The following is a 23,953-nucleotide window of genomic DNA, read 5'->3' as shown; positions in this document are numbered from 1 at the left end:
GTTTGTTGCATATCTGCAACGGCGGTGGACTAAGGGTACACATTGTGCACCCACAAAAGCCATATGTATACTTTCTCTATCATCTGGCAGGAAAGGGTTCAAATTTCAAATACCATAGACTTTTTTAAAATTCAAACCCAATAGAACTTCACTGAAATTGGAAGACCCAAGAATCAAGAATAAAAAAATACTTCTGTTTACAACAAGTGAGAGAGAGAGGGAGGGATGCTCATGTGGATGAGACAGAGGTATATTTGTATTAACCCTTAGCGGACCACTTGTCACCTATAGGTGACAGCCGGTATTTACGCCAAGGACCGCTTGTCACGTATAGCTGACAAGATGCTTTTGCGTGTAGTATCTGACTTTTTAGACACCCTGTGACTGATTATGTTTGGATATACATGTTTTGAGTTCTGCATGAGTCTAGAGGTATGTGATGAACAATGAGCAAGGTTTAATATCATTTTGGTTATATGGGGAAGGGGGTCAGCCCCCGAATATCACGTGCTTGTTTTTTTTTTGTTTCTTTTTCTCTATTTTCTCATTTCTGGGATATGCATAGGCTCTTCTAGCAAGGAAATGAACCCACGAAAATATTTTTTTTTTGCTTTTCTTTTCACATGTGAGTGGTAATGAGCTGTCATCCAAGTCGCACGTGGGGAGGGGGAGGTTGATGGTCGCTGAGAGGAGTCACTTCGCAGGCACAAAATATTTTGCAATACCTTTGTTCATTCCCAAGCAGGGCTCAGCTTGTCGAATGTGTGTTTTCATCTCCCCTGAGCCAAGCTATGCTATTTTTGGCTTCAGCTATGTCTTTGTCCAGGCCAGGGAGGAGAAATGAGGGGGTGAGGGTGGTGGCTGTTTTTCAGGAAGGTGTTTGGAAGGGCGAATTCATTGTTATAGCTGCGTTTAGAAGTGGTCGGTCGTGTCTGCTTTACCGCGAACTGTTTCGTGTAATTGTGAGTGATTTTGATCAGTGGCGGACTGTGTGCTATTGTGTACTTGTTTTGTACAGATCAGTGGCGGACTGTGTGTGTAGTTTTGCTTCGGCAGTCTAAAGATCAGTGTTTCAATCTTTTATTTCTTTCCCCTCCAATAAGAGTACAGGCGTGTAAGATGGCAAGAAGACCCGGTTTGTCACTAGGTGATATTGATGAAGATTTGCGTGCATTAGATACGGATTCAGAACCAGAGGATGACAACGATCCCAACCTCAACATACGTGCGCCAAATTTCAAATTTCCCGCAGGGAAAAACTCGGGTGCTTCGCACTGGAAATTTTTTTCTTCTTGGAAACTATCTTGAATATTTGCGTGATTTTTTGAACGATAATGCCAAACATATCAGGCAATGTGCAGGTAAAATTTTACACATTTACGTTACGGTGCTGCCGAATGGGGGCCCGCGATTTTCAAATTTGGTAAAAAAAAAACAAATTTCTTTCTTCTAACCGTTAACGGAAAAATTCTGTTTTTATGCCATACTCTTATAGCCCAATGTTTACTGAACAAAACGAGCTATAATTTGTAACTCGAGCGTATTTTGGTTCCAGAGGTATAAAAATTTACGTAAAAGCATGCGTAAATTTAAAATTCCCACAGAAAACTCCTCGGTCCTTAAGGCATTTACTGGCAAAACATGCTTGGTCGTGTAAGGGTTAATGGGGAGATTTCTGTTGTTAGCAGAGAAGAAGAAGGCCCACAAATGGCTGGAGAGTGAATGTGTGTGCTGCGATGAATTTTTTCCTGTTTATTTCAGGCTAGCAGATGGGAATGGAAGAGACTAAAACCAAAACCACCTAAACATGGTACACCACCCTGCCCTCGGTTGGGCCATAGCTTCACATTAATTGGAAATAAAGTCTACCTTTTTGGTGGTTTAGCTAACGACAGCGATGATCCCAAAAACAATATACCTAGGTATGTATTTGTTTAACATATGTAACTTTCTCTCCATTAACGTGGAGTGCTTCAAAGGTTTTTTTTAACATAACTTAAGTCTTTAATAATATAAGATGCTCACACTAGGTTTGTTGCATTACAAAGGTCCACCACTCCCATTATTTTGGTAATCCTTTCATGTTTCCCCTTGTTCTTTTGTTTCACATGCCTTTATATTTACAGAAGGCATTACCTGATCTATCCATTTGATCTTAACATTCTCTGGAAACATCACATTTCCAAGGCTTCCAATGATTTCCTTTCAGCTTACTGTCCATATTTTGCATACATATGGCGCTGTGCTGCAGACAAATGCTCTAGGGATTTATCTTCCTTATAGCTACATGTGTGTTCCTGGAAGTTGTTGGTTTGTTTTGTAAAGATGGAAAATGTCAATGAAGTAAAGTTTTTTAAAAATGTTCAGTGAAGTTAGTATTTTTGGTTTTAATTACTGCAGTGTGAAGTTAGTATTTTTGATTTTAATGACTGCAGTGTGAGAGTTTTTTTTTTTGTTTTTGATGCTACATTTTGGAGGATGTGTGGTGACTTCTCAAAGAAAACCAAACATGTGACAAAGGCTAGTGAGTAAAGTAACATTGTTTTGTTCAAAAATAATGCCAAACCCAGCACAATAAAAATGGAACTTTTTACTCCTTCCCCAAGTTGTGATTTATGACTGCAATTTGTGATTGTATATGCAGGAAAACCTCCTTAACCCATTGACGTCATGTTTAAATACCTTTGGAGTTGACCAAGAAATCGTATTTAAATTCTGTAGTGCGGCAGAGAGCTATCATCGTGAACTATATCCTGAGAAGGGAAATAAATATAACTCAGAAAATTTGGCAGAAAAGTGTTGTATGATAGGCCTTATTTTTTTATTGTCATTTTGATCAGCATTGCTCTCATCAGTGAAATGTAAGAATTGTGAAATTAGTTTGAACCTGTCCTTACACATTGTTTCCTGAAAAATGGGCATGGTCAATATACCTATTTTTGCTCCAAAACAAATGAATACAACAGTTTGATTTGTATAGGTTTACTAGAGCATTGTCAGTTACAGGATTAACTGGTAACATAAGATCTCTTGGGAGAGACAACACAACCTTTCCAGGGTGGCTACTCACTGGGAATTCATTGAATTCTGGGAATTCTGTGTGAATTATTGACTCTGGGAATTATTCGTGAAATCGGCTTGAATTTTTCTCTGGAGACGTGAAAAATTGCAACTTTTGTTAATCCAAATGCCATTGAATTTATACATATTTATAAATGCATTGAGGCACGTTTTTCACAGTTTAGCTTTTATATTTATCGGGGAAGGAAAAGAAAGTTGCGTTAAGAATAAAACAGAATTCTCTCAATCCGTTTACTTTGTTACTGTTCTTTGCAGAACAATATCTGACAGACGGAAGACAAGATATCTTGAAGATGATTAGGTAAATTTTAGTCTGAAATTCTTATACAATTAACAATTTTCGTAGATTAGAATATAAACCGTAACATTTGTGACTTGTGTTTGTAGATGTATTTTGAGTCTGAGTATGTGAAGTTGCAAATGTAAACTCCACACTTTATATTAAATATTTTTAATATATATACCATTTAATTGAATTGAATTAGAATTTTTGGATGCATTTGAATCTGACATACCCTTTATATTTTTAACCGGCGATTGGTCGTGGGTGAGCATCAAATTTAATGAAGTGCCATTTTAACAGGTGCTCTCTAGCTGACTTTTAGAGTTTCACAAGCAACCTGTTCACATTTTTACGAGATGATTTAAACAGCATTATTAGAGAGACCATTGTTGTGGAAATACTGTTGTCAGTGTGAGCACAGATCTCACACGCAACAGATTACTTTATAGAGGGTGGCTCAATAAGTCACTTAACACCCTCAGTACAAGGCCACTGCGGGATGGAATTTGAAATTGGCGATGACCAATCGTTATCTGGCCAAGGAGGAACCACATTGATGCCACCCACACGGTTGGTGGCCATCTTGATGTCCGCCATCTTGAATTCAACTTCAGAATTTTAAATGGGAAGGGGGTCGTGCGACATATCAAAGTGGGCTAGAAATTCACGAGAAATGCAATGGTGAAGGTTTTTTCGACGTATCTTTAACCAGTAAAAAGTTATGACTGAATTCTTGTACCAATTTGCTCCTTTTCGAGGTGTTAGAAAAATGCCTTAAAATTTGTTTAGCGCTTCGGTAATGCATCGAGATCAAAGTGACGTCTATGGAGAGACGTTTGCATGCCATTGCACATTATTTTAATCGGATACATCCATGAAGAGCTGCGCACTATGAATGGTTGTCGCGAACAATTTACAGTGTGACGCTTCCATTGAATTAAAAGTCCTTCACAGTGACAAGGCTAATGTTTATGTTCATAAGGAAGTTTATAAACGGAATATGCGACCCTTGTCATCTGATAACTAACTTTGGACAAAAACTGGTTCATAACGTTTCCATAAGTGTTCTGGTGTTCTTCCCTATTGAAAAAACTCTGTAAAAAGTACCTTCTTCCATAAGCAAGGATGAAAAAAACTGTTTATTTAACAAATCCAAGTAGCCCTAAGCATTTAAGGTTCCGTTGATGGAAAATTGACTAACCAATCGTGTTCCACACAGCACGCCACACCATTAACTTACCAACACTAACCATTCAGCTTTGATCTGTCGAAAATGGGTTATCAGATAAAAATCATCGAATATTCTGTTTATGAACTTCCTTATGAACATAAACATTAGCCTTGTCACTGTGAAGGACTTTTAATTCAATGGAAGCGTCACACTGTAAATTGTTCGCGACAACCATTCATAGTGCCCAGCTCTTCATGGATGTATCCGATTAAAATAATGTGCAATGGCATGCGAACGTCTCTCCATAGACGTCACTTTGATCTCGATGCATTACCGAAGCGCTAAACAAATTTTAAGGCATTTTTCTAACACCTCGAAAAGGATCAAATTGGTACAAGAATTCAGTCATAACTTTTTACTGGTTAAAGATACGTCGAAAAAGCCTTCACCATCGCATTTCTCGTGAAATTCTAGCCCATTTTGATATGTCGCACGACCCCCTTCCCATTTAAAATTCTGAAGTTGAATTCAAGATGGTGGACATCAAGATGGCCGCCAACTGTGTGGGTGGCGTCAATGTGGTTCCCCCTTGGCCTGATAATGATTGGCCATCACCATTTCCATGTTGCGCGCTGCAGTGGCCTTGTACTGAGGGTGTTAAATGACTTATTGAGCCACCCTGTATATATTTTTTATTTACATTTGTGCATTATTTAGTCAATAGGTGTATCCTGTTTCTAGTGAGTTTTTGTACCTATATGTTCTTGTCATGAATAGAAAATTCAAAAAGTGTTGCAGTGATTTTATATCATCAGATTTCTGGAGATCAGATGGAACTACCTCAGAGGAACATGTGCTTTTTGTTAACGGTGAGACTTGTTGGCTTTGACTATGTATACTACGCTGTTTGAAAACAAATAAACATTTTGAAACAAAAATGTAATGAATAAGATGATTATAATAAACAAATCATTACAAGTACAAAAATAAATTTAAAAAAAAAATAAAATATGGTGAAATATGCCTGAAAAGCAAGGGTGAGTGCCACGCTCACCCACAACTGATGGCGTGACTCGAGTGAGCTCGACCGATCGTGGGTTAATATATTTGTTTGTGTTTGTGTGTGGGTGGTGAGAGGCGGTAATAACGTAAGTTCAAATAGAAATAAACATGTGCTTGTAGCCTTGAATTTTTGGAAAATTCGCCTTGAAAACCGGGAATTATACTTGAATTTTATCATAGCCTTACTGTAGCCACTCTGCTTTCTCGACACCAGAAAAAAAATAACCGGGGCTGTAAATTTTGTTCTGGTTCGGCTGTCTAAAATACATCGTAAAAGAAAGTCATGTTTTCTTTGCTTCAGCCAACTTAATTTTCATCTCCCTTCCTCCCCCTTTCCAGGTAGCAGTCCACTCTCTTCCTCGACTTTCATTGTAATCCGTCCTGACAAAGGAAACACACAACTTGCGATCTGTTGAAACCGAATGTGGATTCGAGGACTCATTAAACAACGCCGCAGTCTATAATCACTTTGGTTTGGATTCCACTTTAGACTATATATTTAGTTTTGATTAATCCATCAGCATAAAATGAACTCAAGACTAGCTTTATCAAACTTGCATATATTCAGATATCAAATTGTTATTTACTCTCATGTTAATCGACGATTTATTGTTTGATTTGGGAGTATTCTGGAGGTCAAACACTTCTTCTTATGGCGCTACAGTCCACTGATGAACCTTGGCCTCCTCTGTGATTTGTCTCCATCTATCTCTACCTTTTGCCACAACTTTCCAATTTCTATATTGGAGCTTCCAAACATCCTCATCCACCCATCTTAATTTAGGCCTTCCTCTCTTCCTCTGTCCACCTGGGCTATCCAACATCACTCTCTTTGCAGGGTCACTATCACTCATGCGCATCACATGACCTGCCCATCTTAATCTTGCCGCCTTTATTACACCAATAACTGTTGGTTCTTGATATAAGTCGTAGAGCTCCTTATTAAATCCCTTTCTCCATTTTCCATTCTCACATACTGGTCCCAATATTCTTTGTAATATCTTTCTTTCAAAGGTCTCTACCAGCTGTTCATCTTTCCTTGAACTGGTCCAAGTTTCAGCAGCATAGGTCAATACAGGTCTTATCAGTGTCTTGTAAAGTATTAACTTAGTTGTTCTGGACAATATGGTGCTCTTAAAATGTCTCTGTAGTCCATAATAGGCCCTATTCGCTGCTATAAGTCGTGCCTTTACTTCCTCCTGTGAATCATTCTCATATGTCACAACAGAACCCAGGTAGATAAAGGAATCCACTCTAAAAAGGTATAATTAGCCATTGTTATGGTAGGTAGGTGATGGATTATATCAGTGTGCTTTACCTGCTACCATGTACTTAGTCTTCCCTTCATTCAACACCAATCCCATCTTCTTTCCTTCCCTTTCTATGGCTAGAAGTGCTTCTTCTACTGCATGTAGAGATCTTCCTACTATGTCCACATCATCCGCATATGCTAGTATCTGGATTGACTTACAATATATGGTACCCCTAATTTGCACCCGAGCTTCCCGTATAACCTTCTCTAAGGCAATGTTAAACAACAAACAGGACAGCACATCGCCTTGTCTTAATCCATTTTCTATTTCAACAGGTTCTGAGAGTTGTCCTCCTACTCTTATCTTACTATTAGAGCGCTCCATAGTTATCCTCACCATTCTTAGTAATCCTATTGGAACTCCAAGATCTTCCATTGCCAGATATGGTTGGGCCCTGTTATACTATCGTTTGCAGATTTAAAATCAATAAATAGATGGTGCATTCCTATCCCAAACTTCAGAGTTTTCTCCAGTATTTGCCTTAAGGTGAATATCTGGTCAATTGTAGATTTTCCTGGCCTGAACCAACATTGATATGGTCCAAATGCACTTTCTACATATGGTAGTAGTCTTTTATATATAATTCTTGCAAATACTTTATAGGCAACGTTCAACAATATAATTCCACGATAGTTTGCACACTCAATCATGTTTGTCCCCTTTCTTGTGGATAGGTACTATGATACCCGTCCTCCATTCACTTGGCATCTGTCCCTTTTTCCAGATTGTTTATTATTTCATTCAAGCCTCTAATGACACACTCACCTCCATGCTTAAACAGCTCTGCTTGCAAGTTATCTATCCCAGGTGCTTTACTATTTTTCAATATCTTGACTGCATCCCATACTTCATCTAACGTTGGACTTTCTATGACCTCTTCTTCACCAGGGATTCAAGTATGATTTAGTAGATTACACACTACCCTGAAGACGGAGGCAGAATCCGCCTCCGAAACATTGGTATTTTAAAAACAACAGTGGTTAAAAGTCCAAAACTAAGAATAAATTAATCACCACTGATCAGCTACAAGGAAGAATTAAAAACCTATATTATCGGGAAAGAACTTCAATGAAAGGGTACTTGGTATTAACGAGTTTTTCCTGTAATGATAACTGGGGCATGGCATTCCATTTTCCATTTCCGCGGTGGCTTAGTCGGTAACGCGTCTGACTACCATGCTAAAGGTCCCGGGTTCGATCCCCGGCCGGTTCAAATCCGGGAATTTTTCTAACGTTGGAAGCGGCCCCGGCGCCCACCCAGCGTCGAATAACATGGGTACCTGGAGGAAACCCTGGGGGGGGGGGGTAAAGGCAGTCAGGGGCGTGATGCTGATCACATCACCCCCACTCACGACCGGATCAAGAAAGTGTGGGGCGTTACCCCCACACCCCCTATACGTCTTCATGGCGTGGTGCTAAGCACAGGGGAACACTTTACCTTTTTTTTTTTACTTTATTCTCTTTTAAGAAGGTTGAAAGATTGTATCATGTGTATCATGAAATAATTGATTAAGTAAAGGCAATTTGTGTGTGCTTTTTTTTTCCTCCCATTTTTGATGATAGGTCAACTTTGGCAATATTTTTTGTCACCAATTCTCATATCAACAAGTATTCTTAACCAATACCACCCAACATTCCTATATCCTCATATTTGTACAGAATGCTGATTAATTTTGTGGCAGAATTTGTTTGTTAAAAATTGAACTTCCGTAATAACAAGATTACTGGTGATTGTATTATCATAATTAGGACTCTGAAGTTGAAAAATCATCATCTTTCTGGCCTTGAAGACAATGCTACACCTACATTAGTCTGTTTCTCTGCAGTTAAAACCAAAATACATTGTTTTTATTTTGGTTTTAGGTCATTTTTCAGTATTTTTGCCACCTTCACTGCATTTTTATGGTTTTTGGGTTTTTGTTTTTGCTCCTTCCTAGTTGATTCATAAATTTTAAATGCATTTGCTGTCATAACTTACATATTTAAATTTCCTAACATGTTGTTTTTAGCAAGTATACCATTGTTTAAAAATGTGGGCAATGCAAGAGCTCTATATCATTTTTAAGAGAAATCTTTGGAAAGGATTTGTTGATCCTTAATTGTGGTAAATGTATTTTCCCCCAGGAAACTTAAAATACTTCAGGTGAAGCCTACTGTGAGGTTCCCTTGCTGGTTGCTATTATCACTTTAATCTGTGGTTTTCATGTATAATTTCATGACAACACAAGGTGGCTACTCACCAGGAATTCCTGGAATTATACATGAATTATTGGCTTCGGCAATTATGTGTGAATTCTACATGAATTTTTCTCTATAGACATGAAAATTGCAAATTTTATTAATCCAAATGAATTCATACATGTACAAATGCCCCAAGGTTTGTTTTCACAGTTAAGCTTTCATTTTCACCAAGGAAGGAAAAGAAAGCTGCATGGAAAATAAAACTGAATTCTCTTGTCTGTTTACTTTGTTCATGTTCTTTGCAGAACAATCTGTCTGACAGGCAGACTATTTCAAGATATCATGAAGTTGATTAGGTAAATTTGAATTTGAAATTCTTATACAATTAACAATAATTTTTCATAGATTAGTATATCACATAACATTTGAGACTTCTGTTTTTACATTATTCCGAGTATGAGTATGTGAAATTGCAAGTGTAAACTCCAGACCTTAAATTGAATATTTTAAATAGCATATACAACCATACCATTTAATTGAATTAGAATATTTGGATTCATTGGAATCACACAGACCCTTTATATTGTTAATATATTTATTTATGTATGTATGTATGTATGTATGTTGGTGGGTGGTGAGAGGCAGTAACACATAAGGTTGAAATAGAGAATCTTCTTGTACCCTTGAATTTTTGGAAAGTTCACCTTGAAAACAAGAAATTATACTTGAATATTGTCATGGTTCTAGAGTGGTCACCATGCAACATGAAAAGAATATAATTTGGTGCACTCCAAACACAACTGTATTTTCATATGCTGGCTGATTACTGTATTGTGCAAAGCCCACTCTGAAAGGAGGTGAATGACTTCACAGAAAAATCTTGTACCCTTGAAGTAAAAATAAAGAAAACTACATTAGCACTTAATTGTTCTTTTCCCTTTACCTTGGCAGTTTATACCATCAGACAATGGGTTTTATCGAATTATTCAACTACTCTCTTGTAGTTCATGAAGAATATCAGGCTTTCATTTTAAAAGTGAAAATTATTTTTGTAATTTTTAAATTATTTTACGGTCACTTTTGTTTAGTTTTTTGAGGTCATCAACTTCAGAGTCCTAATCATAATCATATCTATGCATGCATGTAAATCTGAACACTTGATTTTAGTTGTAATTGAAATTGTTGTAAGCCGTACATTGCACCATACTTGAGAATAGCAGCTTGATTTTTTATGTTTGTTTGAAAGTATGTAATACAACTATGTTCATATTGTATATGGAATATTAGCTTCTTTTAAAATTGCAAATTGCTTGTAACTTCTTGGCGAAAATGTTGCACATGGTTGTGTTTGGTTATGGGAAATGTCTTGCAACTATTTTATTAGAATTCTTAATTTGGTTCTGAATTCTCATGTGATTATAATTCTAGATACCTTAATGATCTCTACATATTGGAACTTCGAGCTAATTCTTCTGTTGCATGGGAAGTGCCCACAGCATATGGTCAACCACCCCCACCCAGAGAATCTCATACAGGTGTGGCACATGTAGATAAGGATAATGGAAAAGGGCGTTTAGTGATATATGGAGGAATGAGTGGAAGCAGATTAGGGGACCTTTGGTTCTTGGATATAGGTAGGCTTTCGAAATTTTATAATGCTATCCATGAATTGTAACATTTGTCCATTTCTTGTGAAAATTTGCCAAAGGGTTCGGGGGGGGGGGGGAAGTCCTCAAGTTGGTTGTCATCTTAATGCAAGTGCATGCAATTATCTAACTGCATTATCACAACCCTTGATTAAATTTCAAGCAGCAATGTATTTCCGATAATTTGTGCACTGACATTTGGTACATTCTTTTTAAGGCAGTGAATGAGTACTACATGCATTGGATATTTTTTATTGTAGAAACTGGTTTCATAATCATCATGCCATGTAGCTTTCATTGTAGTTTTGGCATTGTATAAGTGATGCACAATATCAAACATGAATTGGAATAGTGACATTGAAACCAAAGAAGAAACCAATAACATATTGTACAACATGACCAGTCATGCACTTTTTAAATCCTGTGTAGAGATTCAAAATATTCCTAAAAATAAGGTATGTTCTGTCAAAACTATGTAAACTGTTTTCAAATATTAAAATGCCTGTGATAACCAGGGTTGGCATTTTGCCCGGCTTAGTAACGCATCATAACATTCAATTTGTATTGCTTTGTACCCTGGCCCAGGTATCCCTGGAGCAGGCAAACTAAAACAAGTTTGCGTGAGTAGTGATGCGAGATGGCTCCACCAATGAAGTCGTGAGAGGGAACTGGATTGTGTGGAGAAGTTAAGCGACTGCAGTTACCAGCCTTCACAGCAGCGTGTACTGCTTTACTCTCTCCACTCGATTTTCTCCCCTTCTCTGATGCTATGCATGGCCTTGCTCCAGAGATAGTTGGGACAGGGTATAGTTGACTGAATCAAAAACTATTTAACATTTCTGGTAACATATTCTGTTCTAAAGTATTTTGTCCAACAGTTTTGATTCTACTCTTCCTGGATGGTGAAGTAGTTAATACTGTTGATTTGTGATCACTAGGGAACGGAACTTTATGTGCTAAAAAACACAGAAATATTTATTTTTTATGTGTCATAAATGTTGAAAATATGTGATAAAAACAGGAAAATATGTGAAAAATAAAAACATTTGGTAACAAAAACAAACTATAACATGCATTTTAAACACCTGAAATTAGTTTCTAAATGATTACCTCTTAGCGAGCAATTTTTTGGAAGAGTTGCAGTGGATCACCATAGTTTTTTCCAAATTCTCCATTGTAAATCTGTGACGATTATCTCTAAAAAGCATCTTATATTGTGAGAAAGATCGCTCCACGTCACAAGAAACAATTCTTGCATATTTGAATCACGAAATGTCACTAACGCTTAAGTTTTCCAAAGCTTCCTCTTCCTCTACTTCACTTTCCAAAACACATGCAATTTGGCACAAAGTTTGAAAACCTTGTTTTTTCCCAAAAAATTCTGTACATTTAGACACTTAGATCCAGTGAGTTCTTGCAGTTTCGATTCTACTATACGGACTTTAACAATGGAAGCTGCCAAAGTGTTCGCGGACGATTCAAGCTTTCATATGGAATTAGAGAGAATGGACAGGTTTGTTGAGATGTATGCCAATTCGACTTTTACGGAGTGCTCCATCAACAGTTCTTGCAGAATTCTTCTTTGTCGAGATCATTTACAACAGATACAATTTTTTCAAACTTCTGGGCATAACATCTGCATCCAACCAAGTGCCCCATCGCGTAACTACAGGTGTAGGGGGAAGGGGAACCTCAGGGCATTTTTGTTTAAAATTGTCTATTCTTCTAGCCAACTTGATAAAAACTTTCTTGCCATTTGAAACCAGTTTATCGACATTGGGATAAAGAGCTCTTATCTTTTCACATATTCTATGCAACGCATGGGCCACACATTTAACGTGCACCATTTTGGGGTAGCTAACGGCAAGGCCTACTGCAGCTTTTTTCATGTAAGCTGCAGCATCTGTCACGAGGAGAAGAACATTGTCAAATGTTATGCCTTCCGGCCACAATAGCTGCATTGCTTCATTAAAAAGCCTTGCTATCATTATGTGTAGCCAGCCCCAGCTACTACTTACAGCTATTTTCTCCCAATAGGATCGTAGGCGAGGTGCCAGAAGTCTGCCAGCGAGGGTGTTCAAAGACAAAACAAACCTAGCACTCTCGATATGAAAGAGGTGCAGAGTAGCCTATAAACATTTTTCCTTCGAGGATTTCGAGGTGGATGAAGTCAATGAGCGATTTTATGTATTTAAAATGAAAATTCGCAAAATATGTATTTACATACGGAAAACTGGAAAATATGTGTTTTTATGTAAAATAAAATTTGCTGTGTTGACATATAAGGCTATAATCAGAATTTTGGCAAAAATGAGGGTCTGTATCTTATCGCAGAAAAAACATTTAATTACCTAAAGTTCCTTTCCCTAGTGATCACTTTTCAGGATTGCATTCCCTGATGAGGCACATACTTCGGTGCATCCAACAATCAGACTATGGTAGTGGGGGGTAAAAATATGTTATAACTAGAGACCGGATGTTAGGCAAAATGCCTATTCTTTCCTGTTAGAGATATGATGAAAACAAATGTTGCGAAGGCCAGGGGGGAAGGATTAGCTTAATTTAAAGGCAATTTAATTTTGCCTATTTCATACGATATTGCCTATATTATTTCATAAATGCCAGATATTGCCTATTTTAGGCATTTTCTTTAAAATTGGGACATGACTGAACTCTGTGCATACAATTTCCTGTTCCCAGGATTAGTTTCCGATGCTTATAAGAAATTTAAAAATAACAGTTAGCGAGTTATTGCAGCTAATAAGGACTTGGACAAATTAAGGGCAATTCAACAAGTTCTGAAAGGTGAAAATATACAAACTGAGTTAGATCCACATGTTCTCGCGTGCTTTAAGTATGCTCCGGTAACATCTGTGGAGGTTGAAAGATCTTTTTCAATTTTAAAAAATGTGTTGTCCGATCGCAGACATAACTTGTCGGTTGATCACCTGAAGAAATGCCTTGTTGTGATATGCAACCACAATTAGTGCTTCTTATTCAGAGACTGCCAAACCGTACAGTACAAACTTGAAATACATTTAAACAGATTCTTAGTTCGAACTGCTGTGTGGAATATATAGTGTAAATTTTTTAACTGAAATAACCTTGTGTGCAGTGATAAAGTGTACTGGTTGGAAGTAGCCAACAATTTCTTTTGTCAGACTATTGTGTGTAGCCATTACACAATGGAAAATTTTGGGCTGACGTGACTCCTGTTTACAGTGATTTATTAAGTACAATATTGGACTGCTGTCTCTAGTGATGAGCTCCTGGTTTATTTTAAGCAACTATAAAGAATATACAGCTATGTTTCTATATTTTTTAAACACCTATTTCTTTTTGTATGTCTATCTTCATTATTTTGAGTTAAATTTAATTGCCTTTTTTATTGCCTATTTGTATTTTAATGCCTATTTTACTGCCTATTTTGAAAATTATAAGTGCTTATTTGCCTGCCTATTTTATATGTTTTTAGTGCCTAAACATCCCGTCTCTAGTTATAAAGAGTGCTTTTTTTCCCCGTCAGTCAACAACGGTACTCCACAGTGGCACCTTATTGATTTGAATGTTGATTTGGTGTTTTAACTCCACTTTATGCACAGTAAGGCTAAGGTAGGATCTGAATCACTATGCCTCCACCGGGTATCAAACCTGGGACCCCTTGATTACAAGGGAATGATGCTACCACTGCACCATTGGGGAGGCCCCATTTGGCACCTTCTTGTAGGTGAGGACTAATAACATTTTATTTTAATGAGAAATTCCTACAATCCCAGCCTGGGCATGAGTATTCTTTGTATGTCCCTTCATGAATTTCATCATATCATCACTCATTCTCATCTTTGCAATTAGCCAAATTTGGCAGAAAAGAGTATTAAAATAAACCAAATCAATCAAACAAGAGAGATGTGTGTGTGTGTGTACTTTGATGCATCATTGTTTATGAAGATAACAGAATTTTGAATTTTGTTATGATGAACACATTAACAAAGTACACAGTAAAATAACAAATCAACTTGAATAGTGCCGGAAACATTATTTCCAGAAAATAAAAAAAACAATAACAGTAACATTTTTACAGCAAGACTGAATTTAATCAATCAGGTTTGTTACTTTTTTCCTTCTGCAACGATACTCAAATATAAGCATGTTAAAGTATTGTTTTTAAAGATGCAGCACATTTTTAGTAAATACTATTTGTGAATATTCCGTTCTGAACCTCAGTTGATGAAACAAATTATTCTGTGAATGCAGTGTTGTGCCTAAGTTGGAATGAATTATGCTACAGCTATAAACACTTTTTTTGACTCATTTATTTCATTTCCTTACAAGCTGCCACAGACTATTAAATAATACAAAAATATTATGCAACACAATGTTTTAAATCTGGTGAAATACAGTTTGTTCACAGTTCATCACAGTTGTGTTTTCCCATAATTTTTCTGGATGTTTCAAGCAAGCATAAATATCTCCTCTGTACATTAACCATGCCAAATTACAAGTTTGCCAGATTTAATTGTCTGGCTGATTTCGTCGTTATATATCTTTCAAAATATCTGGCTGATATGAAAATTGCAATTCCTACGGTCAAAACATTTGTGACCCCCCAATTTGGTCCCAATGCTCCCTAAAAATGCACTATATTTCAAAACATTTATTGTCAAACTATAGCTTAAGTGAAACTGTAAAATTCTTAAACAAGTGTCCTTTGTTAATCTCCAAAAATGTAATTTAGGTATTAGAAAGTGTCATAAGAATTTGGAATCTACTTCAGCATTTGAAAAATCAATTTTTCATCTACAATCTTGAAATGCTTTGAACAAATGTAAATGCAAAACAAAATCACTCCTGAGGTGTATCTAGTTGTGGTTAATTTCAGCTAAAAACCTCTAAGTTTGCTGCAGTTATCCTGGTCTCAAAATTGGTGACTTACTCCTTCCCTTTCTAAAACACACTACATTACAGAGTTCTTATTAAAAACTAAAAACACAAGTGATGCCATAAATGCTGAGACCCTGTGTTTATTAATCTACAAAAATGTAACCTAATCAAATATGACATGTTAAACCGGTCTGTCATCTACTGTCTTTAAACATGATGACCAATTTTTCTCAAATGTGAGACCAATCCATCAAGATATCTTGCAATTATATAAATTGCAACTCAAAAGCTTTATGTTTATGGTGGTTATCATAAATACGTACAATGTTTGTGATTTTACCACCATTCCTCTTTTATTTTAAAAGCTTTACTTCAAAATTGAGGACCAATGAATTATTGTATTCTAGACACTTTTGGAAGAAATAAAAACAGTGTAGAGCATAGTATAGAGTCGGCAACATTGGGAAAATCAGTTTTTCATCCACCATCTTGAAACAAATTTTCTAGCTGCAGAAATAATTTTACCTAAATCATTCTAAATTTGCAGCTGTTATTATGGCTACGAAATAGATGGTTTATCCCTGTCTGCCCATCCACCCTAACTCATACATCATATTTTGATAATTCTACTGCCAAATTATAATGCAAGTACATAATGCTCTTGTAAGTTTCACACACAAAGCTCAAAACAAAAGTCTATTCAAAGGTTTGAAAATATCAAAAATGAACAAAATGCGTGAAATATGTATATTTATGTATATGTACACTGAATTTACTCGAGTACCCTAAAACCTTAAAAAAAATTTTAAAAAAAAAACAACTGAAATTGTGGAAGATCATGAAGGTGCATAACTTACATGGATATAGAACTCCTAACCAGTTAAATAACATTGTATCTAATAGGCAAGCAACCCATTATGATGAGAAATGAGAAAATAATTTGAAGTGTGTTCCGATTTAATTGTACCATAATTAATGACATTTTAATAAAGTGTACTAATTTCTCCCATGTAATCCTTAAACATGCAAAAAAATTATTGCATCAATTGATCACCACAGTCTAAACTATCATGTGCCACTATGGCCCCCCCCCCCACATAAGGAAGTGACTGATAACCAAAGTGCTACCACATTTCAAAATTATAAGCTTTTTTCAGCTATGCTGTATCAATGCAAATGTTCTATCTAAAAATGTCTGATACTTTTTCCTTTTTGTTTCTTGGATATACAGTATATTCTTTTTATTTCTGTTAAAGTCCATTTTTAGCATGATTTGAGGAAAATAGCCTGAAAGAAACCACTATGACTTGTACTACATTTATTATTTTTAGTATTATTAGCTCTGCTAAGCCTTTTCTTTTTAATTTTTCAAAATTTTTTGACAATCATAGAACCTTACAAGTATTTAAAGCAATAATTTACATTTTCTGAAAAAAAGAATGCTTTTTCACTGGGATTTTGGTGGGTTTTTTCAAGGTGGATTTTTCTGAAAAAAAAAACCCATGAGAGGAAAACTGGACTGGGCTGGGCCCACCCGGGCAAACCCTGGTGTTAACTGCATCATCTCATATTTAGGGGCCTCTAGTTTTTTGGTATTATTTTTTCCAAAATTACTTTTTAAAAAAAAATATTTTGGGGTTATTTTTCTCAAAATTCACATTTTTTATTTTTACACTTTTCTCCCAAACATACCTAAAATTATTCCTTCTTTGTGCTTTTAAAATAGTATTTTGAATTGTAGGTCCACATATCCTACACCGTGTCCTCCTCCGTGGCCGTGCAGTCTAAGGCACCTTGATTTGGACGGGTGCTGATTGGCATTGGTTCGATCCCGGGTTCAGTCTCCGGGAATTTTCAGCCTGTGTATAGGGCCGGTGGCAACCCACCATCATGAGAAAATTGGGGAGCTTTGAATGAGTAAGCATAATCCGGTCATGTAGACCTACTACAAGGGCTGGGGATAAGTTGGGCTGACTCCCCCGACTATTCCAATCCTGGTTGAAGATCTCCACGCTTAGAGGTGAGGAAGGAAAAGTGTGGGAGGGAGACCGACAGCCAGTAGGTAAGCCAAGGCCCTTCATGGGCTGTTACGCACGGGGTTAGTTAGTTTATATCCTACACCTGTTCACGACAGTTTCAAATGTTGGAAACAATTTTTTGGGGAAGTTATTTTCTATTTCTTGCACAACAAATACGGATGTTATGGCTCCAGTGTGATGGTAGGTGTGCACTTGATGTCCGCCATAATCACACTACTTCTCTCGGTAATGCAACATTTTTCTCTTTTGACAAATACCATTGTTACACCCATGTGATGGTAGGTGTGTACTAGATTCCTGCTAAAATTCCACCACTTTGCTTGATAACCCAAAACTTTTCTTATGTGACAAAATACTGATGTTGCAGCTTCCATGTGATTATAGGTGTGCAGTCCTTCAGCATTCCAAAATCATGCTGCTTCACTCTGGAATGCAGAATGTTTCCTGTGTGACAAATACCAATGTTATGGTTCTGATCTCCTGTCAGAACCCTGCCACTTTGACATCCATTGACACCTGATTTCATTTAGCTGTTGGAATGATTTCATGTATAACGTACACCATAGCTTTTTTTTTTTTGGATTTTTTTTTTGAAAACATGCATACGTAAATGTGTTTATTATTTTTTTAGCCTAAAACACATGAATAATAATGGTTTTCATGATATTTGTTGTTTTCTATGCATAAAATGTGTCTAAATTCGTGAAGAAGAATACAATTAATATTTTAAGCCAAATTCACTTTATTTTGCAATTCCAAATGAATGAAAATGTGTTTAGAACATGTCATTGCACATAAACAAACGCCCGACCCTGTGGCCGAGTGGTTAGCACATCGTGCTGCGATGCCAAGGGTCCCGGGTTCAAATCCCAGTCGGGCTTGGTTGTTTGTGAATGTCCATTCATCAATTTCATCATTTCATCACTCATCCCCATCTTCGCAAATTAGCCAAGAGGCACAAAACGCGAAGTAAAATAAACTAAATCAAATCAAATCAAAATCACATAAACTTTTTTTCAGCAATTAACATTTTTATGTGTTTAGAACATGTCATTGCAAATAAACAAACTTTTTTTTCAGCAATTAACATTTTTATGTGTTATTGCATGTGTGAAAAATAAAGATCCCTAAGTATATGGTATCTACTTAACAATTTTTAAATTTGTAGATACAATGACGTGGAGCAAACCTGTTATTAGTGGTGTTCCCCCTCTGCCAAGGTCACTTCATAGTGCCACTTTAATTGGTAATCGGATGTACATATTTGGAGGTTGGGTCCCTCTTGTGATGGATGATGTGAAGGTTGCAACTCATGAAAAGGAATGGAAGTGTACAAACACACTAGCTTGCTTGAATCTCGGTAAGTTATTGTAGGCAGATGTGTATATATGCTATGTATTTTTTATTTTGTGGACCTATTTTTGAAAGTCAAAGATCTGTTAACCTTTATTTGTTTCTTAAGGTTTGTAATTTAGGTCCATATCTCTAGCTACGATTTTCTAAGTTGGTATTTTTAATGCCTTGCATTTTGCTAATGATCTAAATAATAGTAGTGTTATTTATGTGTGTGTGTGTGTGGCCAGACATGAAATAGCCCACTTTTGGACTCACCACTATAGTTCCATCATCACTCTTACTTAACATTGTGATTAGTCAATAGAGGCAGGAAAGTGACTCTAAATAACAAAAATACAACCAGATTCCTAAATTGAGATTGGAAATTGTCTTTGAATTTCATTGTAGTACTCCATATTAAATAAAGATTGCCCCTGATATTATCATTGAAATTATTGCAGGGGACAGTACATACCCCTCTTGAACATCTCATTGAGCATTGTTTTCTTGCATTGGTAAAGTGTCATAAACTTCCGGCATTGAATGTTCCATTGACTCCAATGGTGGGAGTCAATGTGGCTCATGATAGATTGGAGATAGCAATGGAAGAAGTGAACAAGAAAAGAATGCATGCTGCTGAAATGCATAATACTATGAGAAAAGAGTTTATTAATGTTTTTTCAGTAAAGACCAAAGACAAATTTAAGACTACACATGTTTTGCATTTCAATATCTGCTACCACTATTCTTTTAAAAGTGTTGTTTTATTGTCATGCTTAAATTAGCACAATAACAAAAACAGTCTTATTGAAAATTAAAAAAATGTACTAAAGCTGACTGTGGGATAGTGGAGGCTAGATAATATCTGGTAGAGATTTGTGAATGATTACATACTTCCATTGCTATTCTTGAGTTAATGTAAAAGGGTATGGGGGGAAAAAATGGTGAGTAAAACTGTCTTATTTGCTTCACTTTTTTTTTTGCTCCTCTTTTGATTCAAGCTTTATATATATTGCAGAGTGTTTGTCATGGGAACCTTTAACAATGGATGTGTTTGAAGATTCTGTTCCAAGAGCTAGAGCTGGTCACTGTGCAGTTGCGGTTCATTCTAGATTATACATATGGTCTGGTCGTGATGGTTATCGTAAGGCATGGAACAATCAGGTATATTTGAAATAAACATTTTCAATATATTGCATATTCTTCAGCTCATTGTGTTTCAGATAAACTACTTGAACAAGGAACCAGCAATCCAAATTAAATTGAAATACTCTTAAAATTTCTACAGGACTGCACAGCTGCAAGTTCACTGTTTTATACCTGCAACTGTGCAGTCATGTGCAAAAATAAAACTAGTGCTATGAAACCAGATGATATTGGTTTGACATTCCATGTCATTCCATGTCAAATCGACCAATTTCAGAATAGTTTCCAGGTCATGTTTTTTTTTATTTGGATGAAATTTGGAATGAAGGTTCAATCATGTTCGGAAGGCTTGTATTCCAAATATTAGGTTCCTCTGAGAAATAGTTCTAGAGTTATAGCCTGTAGAAGAAGGTTGTGTGCAACAAAAAATGTGATCCAAATATGAGAAATGAGCCTCAGAACTAACTTCAGGACTCAATAATTTTGGAACTATTGATCACAGCCTAGTGATATTTACACACCAAACAAACCTCTCACCAAGCAACACACATATTGCATCAAAATACCCACAGCTTGTTTGCGTTAGGAAATAAAATACCCCAAAATATGCCTTAAAAAGCCATACGTGTAAAAAAATGCATATTTTGTGTGCCTGCTATTACAACTGTAATCCAACCAGGAAGGTGGCATTAATTTTTCTAGTAACCCTGATGTGAGCTCAATATGCACACATTATGTCGTCTCCATATATATCACCCAATCCATATTATATGTAGTTGAATATGCAAGAAATTGAAAAATTACTGGAAAATGGTGGATTTTTGAAATGTTGTTACACAAAAGGAACAAGAGATGTCCAAGCCAAGTTGCATACACTACATAATTAGACCTTCCTCTAATGTGTGTCAAAATTTCAATGTTATTGCAAGGCACTAGTGCACAGTAAAGGCCCTTTCATGCCCAGCGTGTTTTCAGTGGGAAGTTTAAAGTTGGGCAAGGTTTTAAATGAAGATTTATATCTCCGTAACTACGAATGCTAGAGTTACAAATTATAGCTTGTTTCTTTCAGTACAGTCTCAGCTAACAAATTATAGCTTGTTTCTTTCAGTACAGTCTCAGCTACATGCCTATCATTGAAAAAATCCAATTTGCACTAACCAAATAGAAGAAGAGGAAGACTAAATTTAATAATTTTTTTCTTTACAAAATTTGAATTTTGTCAGGCCTCAAGTAGGCAACGCCAGAACGTGAGGTTTCGAAATAGTTCCTGCATATTGCCTGATATGTATTTCATTCTCATAGCAAGAATTGTGTACTTACTGATGATACTTTCGTAGAAAAATATTTTGTAATATAAAAGCAGTGCTTTTTAACGGGAAATCCAAAATTCCAAAAATTGTTATCTCTGAAACTATGAATCTTAGAGTTTAAACTTATATCTTGTTTTCTTCCGTACACACTAGACAATACGCCCATGGTCGAATAAATTTAATTTTCATTTATCAAGTAGAAGAAGATGAGACACTATATTTTTATGAATTTTAAATTTCATCAGGCTCCCACATAGGCAATGCCAGAACGTGATGGTTTAAAAAGGAACCTGCATATTGCCGGATATGTGTTTTATTCTCGTGGCAAGAATTGCGGACTTGTTTCTGATACTTTCGGAGAAAAAAATATAATTTTTAATGTAAAAGCAGGAAATTCTCTTTGGGGGAATTTGCACCCACCTCCCTCCCTCCAATATATTCAGAATCAAATTGAACTTTACTAAATACTAATAGGATGCTTAAGGTTCTTTGTGTAGCACCCAAGACATGCTCTTAACATTGCCTGAGTTGCAGTGTGCTCCAAAAGTCGAAAAAACCAAATGTGACATATTTCACATCTCGGCGTTTATGGTTTAAAAGCATGTATTGGAACAGATGATAACATTTTGTAACAACCACAAAATTGGACTTTAACCTCGCAAAAAATCATTAGAAAGGAAGTAAACGATTATTTACAGTTCTTTAGACATACATTAACGGGGTGAATTGAAAATCATAGGCCACATTTTCATTTCAGAAAAGGAATATATAATTAAATATCAGAGTACCACAGATAAAAAGGGTGACAGGACCTACCTTCCAAGATACAACTCCAACATAGCCACCATACTGAAATCTGCCATCTTGGATTCATATTAGTTCTTTTCAAAAGGGAAGGTTGTCATTATGATGTACAAATCAGGCAAGGAGTTTTCTCTTCAGAAATTTATTTCCGCAGTCCACTTTGCCATATGTAGTATGTTTAAACATTATTATTTTGTTGCATCCCGCTAGGAGCATTCGGTGTTTAGTGGCATGAATATGTCCGATGTCAGTTGAATAGGATTCAATTCCTTGCTAATTCCTTCTGTTTCCCAGCCGCCAGATGAAAATGTGAGCAGTATTCCTGCAAAGGACCACCACATGTTATGCATCTATGTGATGTGTTCAGTACGCTACTCCTTGTGTGGCTGAGCACAGAGCATAATGCACTCGTTATGCACCCGCACAAGAATATCTGGAAATATTATATTACAGGCCTCCAGGGTGCATTCCTGCAATTGATCTTTGTCGCGGATTTTCAGATTTCATGTGTTCCACAGCTAGAAAGCCGGGAGTTAGGTCAGTTGATCTGGATGTCCATTCCTCTGGACGACGCCAACCAATCCAATGACCAGGTAATTCATCTCGATACATTGACTATCATTTGCTCCATACTATGGTGGAACTTCATTATGTTGGAAATAACAGGGGAAACTGCCATTTTCACTGAGAATTGAAGAGAAGACTGTCTCCTGCAGCATTTCCAGCTAGCGATGTGCATCTAGGGTGAATATTGGTGCCACAAGGATCACCTGCAGCAAGGAATCCTGGAGGCTTACAACATAATTAATTTCTCCAGATGTTTTAGTGCATAACTAGGCAAAGGGCCTTCAACGAGCATGATGGGTAAAATACTGAACACACAAAATAGTAGCACATCATGTGGCAACTTGGATGTAGTTGTTTTCAAATTTTTGAGCTAATAACTTTTGTACCACACCACGTACGGCAAAACAAATCTAATTGCAGAAATGAAATTCTGTGGTGAAAGAAAATGGCCCGATTTGATATATCATATGTCTCTTTTGCATGATATCTCACAGATTTCAATATGACGGCTATGTTGTAGTTCTATCTTGGAAGGTAGGTCCCATCACCCTTTCTTACCTATGGTACTCGAATATTTAATTATACATTCCTTTCCTGAAATGAAAGGGTGTCCTATGATTTTCAATTCACCCTGTTAATATATGTCTAAAGAACTGTAAATAATCACCTACTTCCTTTCTTGTGATTTTTGCAAGGGTCACATTTTCTGTTGCGCACCACCTTCTTCCACAGGCTATAACTGTAGAACTATTTCTCGGAGGAACCTAATATTTGGAATACAAGCTTTCCAGACATGATTGAACGCCCATGCCAAATTTCATCCAAATCAAAAAACCATGACCTGGAGGCCCTGGTCGATCTGACGTGGAATGACCCATGTGCTTCATTTTTTATAATACATTTATACACACAAAAATACATACATATCTAGACAAGATGCGGCAATGAATCTGGTGCTTTTGCAACACTGGATGTAGCTAGTTTTTAGAGGTAATACGAGACTACCGCTATATTGCAGCACCTGCTTTAGCTTTCAGTTATGATGGAGTTGTGGAATGCAGCACAGCATCCATTTGCTGTAAAAGTATATTACAAAAACAATCATGTCATCTCAAAGAACTGGGATATTCCTTTG

At 36.5% G+C, this 23,953-nt stretch overlaps 1 protein-coding gene across 4 annotated transcripts in view; it reads left to right on the top strand.

Moving 5' to 3' along the window:
• Hcf (Host cell factor) overlaps positions 1-23,953 on the top strand; it is a 157,670-nt gene that overhangs the window by 31,914 nt on the left and 101,803 nt on the right. For all 4 annotated transcript variants that reach the window (XM_083117709.1, XM_083117711.1, XM_083117710.1 and 1 more), the window contains exons 3-6: positions 1,762-1,922; positions 10,519-10,724; positions 18,825-19,016; positions 20,010-20,155. In XM_083117709.1, the coding sequence (XP_082973835.1) occupies positions 1,762-1,922; positions 10,519-10,724; positions 18,825-19,016; positions 20,010-20,155 (705 nt within the window). The remainder of the gene's footprint in view (positions 1-1,761; positions 1,923-10,518; positions 10,725-18,824; positions 19,017-20,009; positions 20,156-23,953) is intronic.

The sequence above is a fragment of the Lepisma saccharinum genome, chromosome 2, assembly GCF_977018435.1.
Source record: "Lepisma saccharinum chromosome 2, izLepSacc3.1, whole genome shotgun sequence".
In the NCBI taxonomy this organism is placed as follows: domain Eukaryota; kingdom Metazoa; phylum Arthropoda; class Insecta; order Zygentoma; family Lepismatidae; genus Lepisma; species Lepisma saccharinum.
The sequence above is the reverse complement of the archived record's forward strand: the minus strand, read 5'-3'. Positions and strand labels throughout refer to the sequence as shown.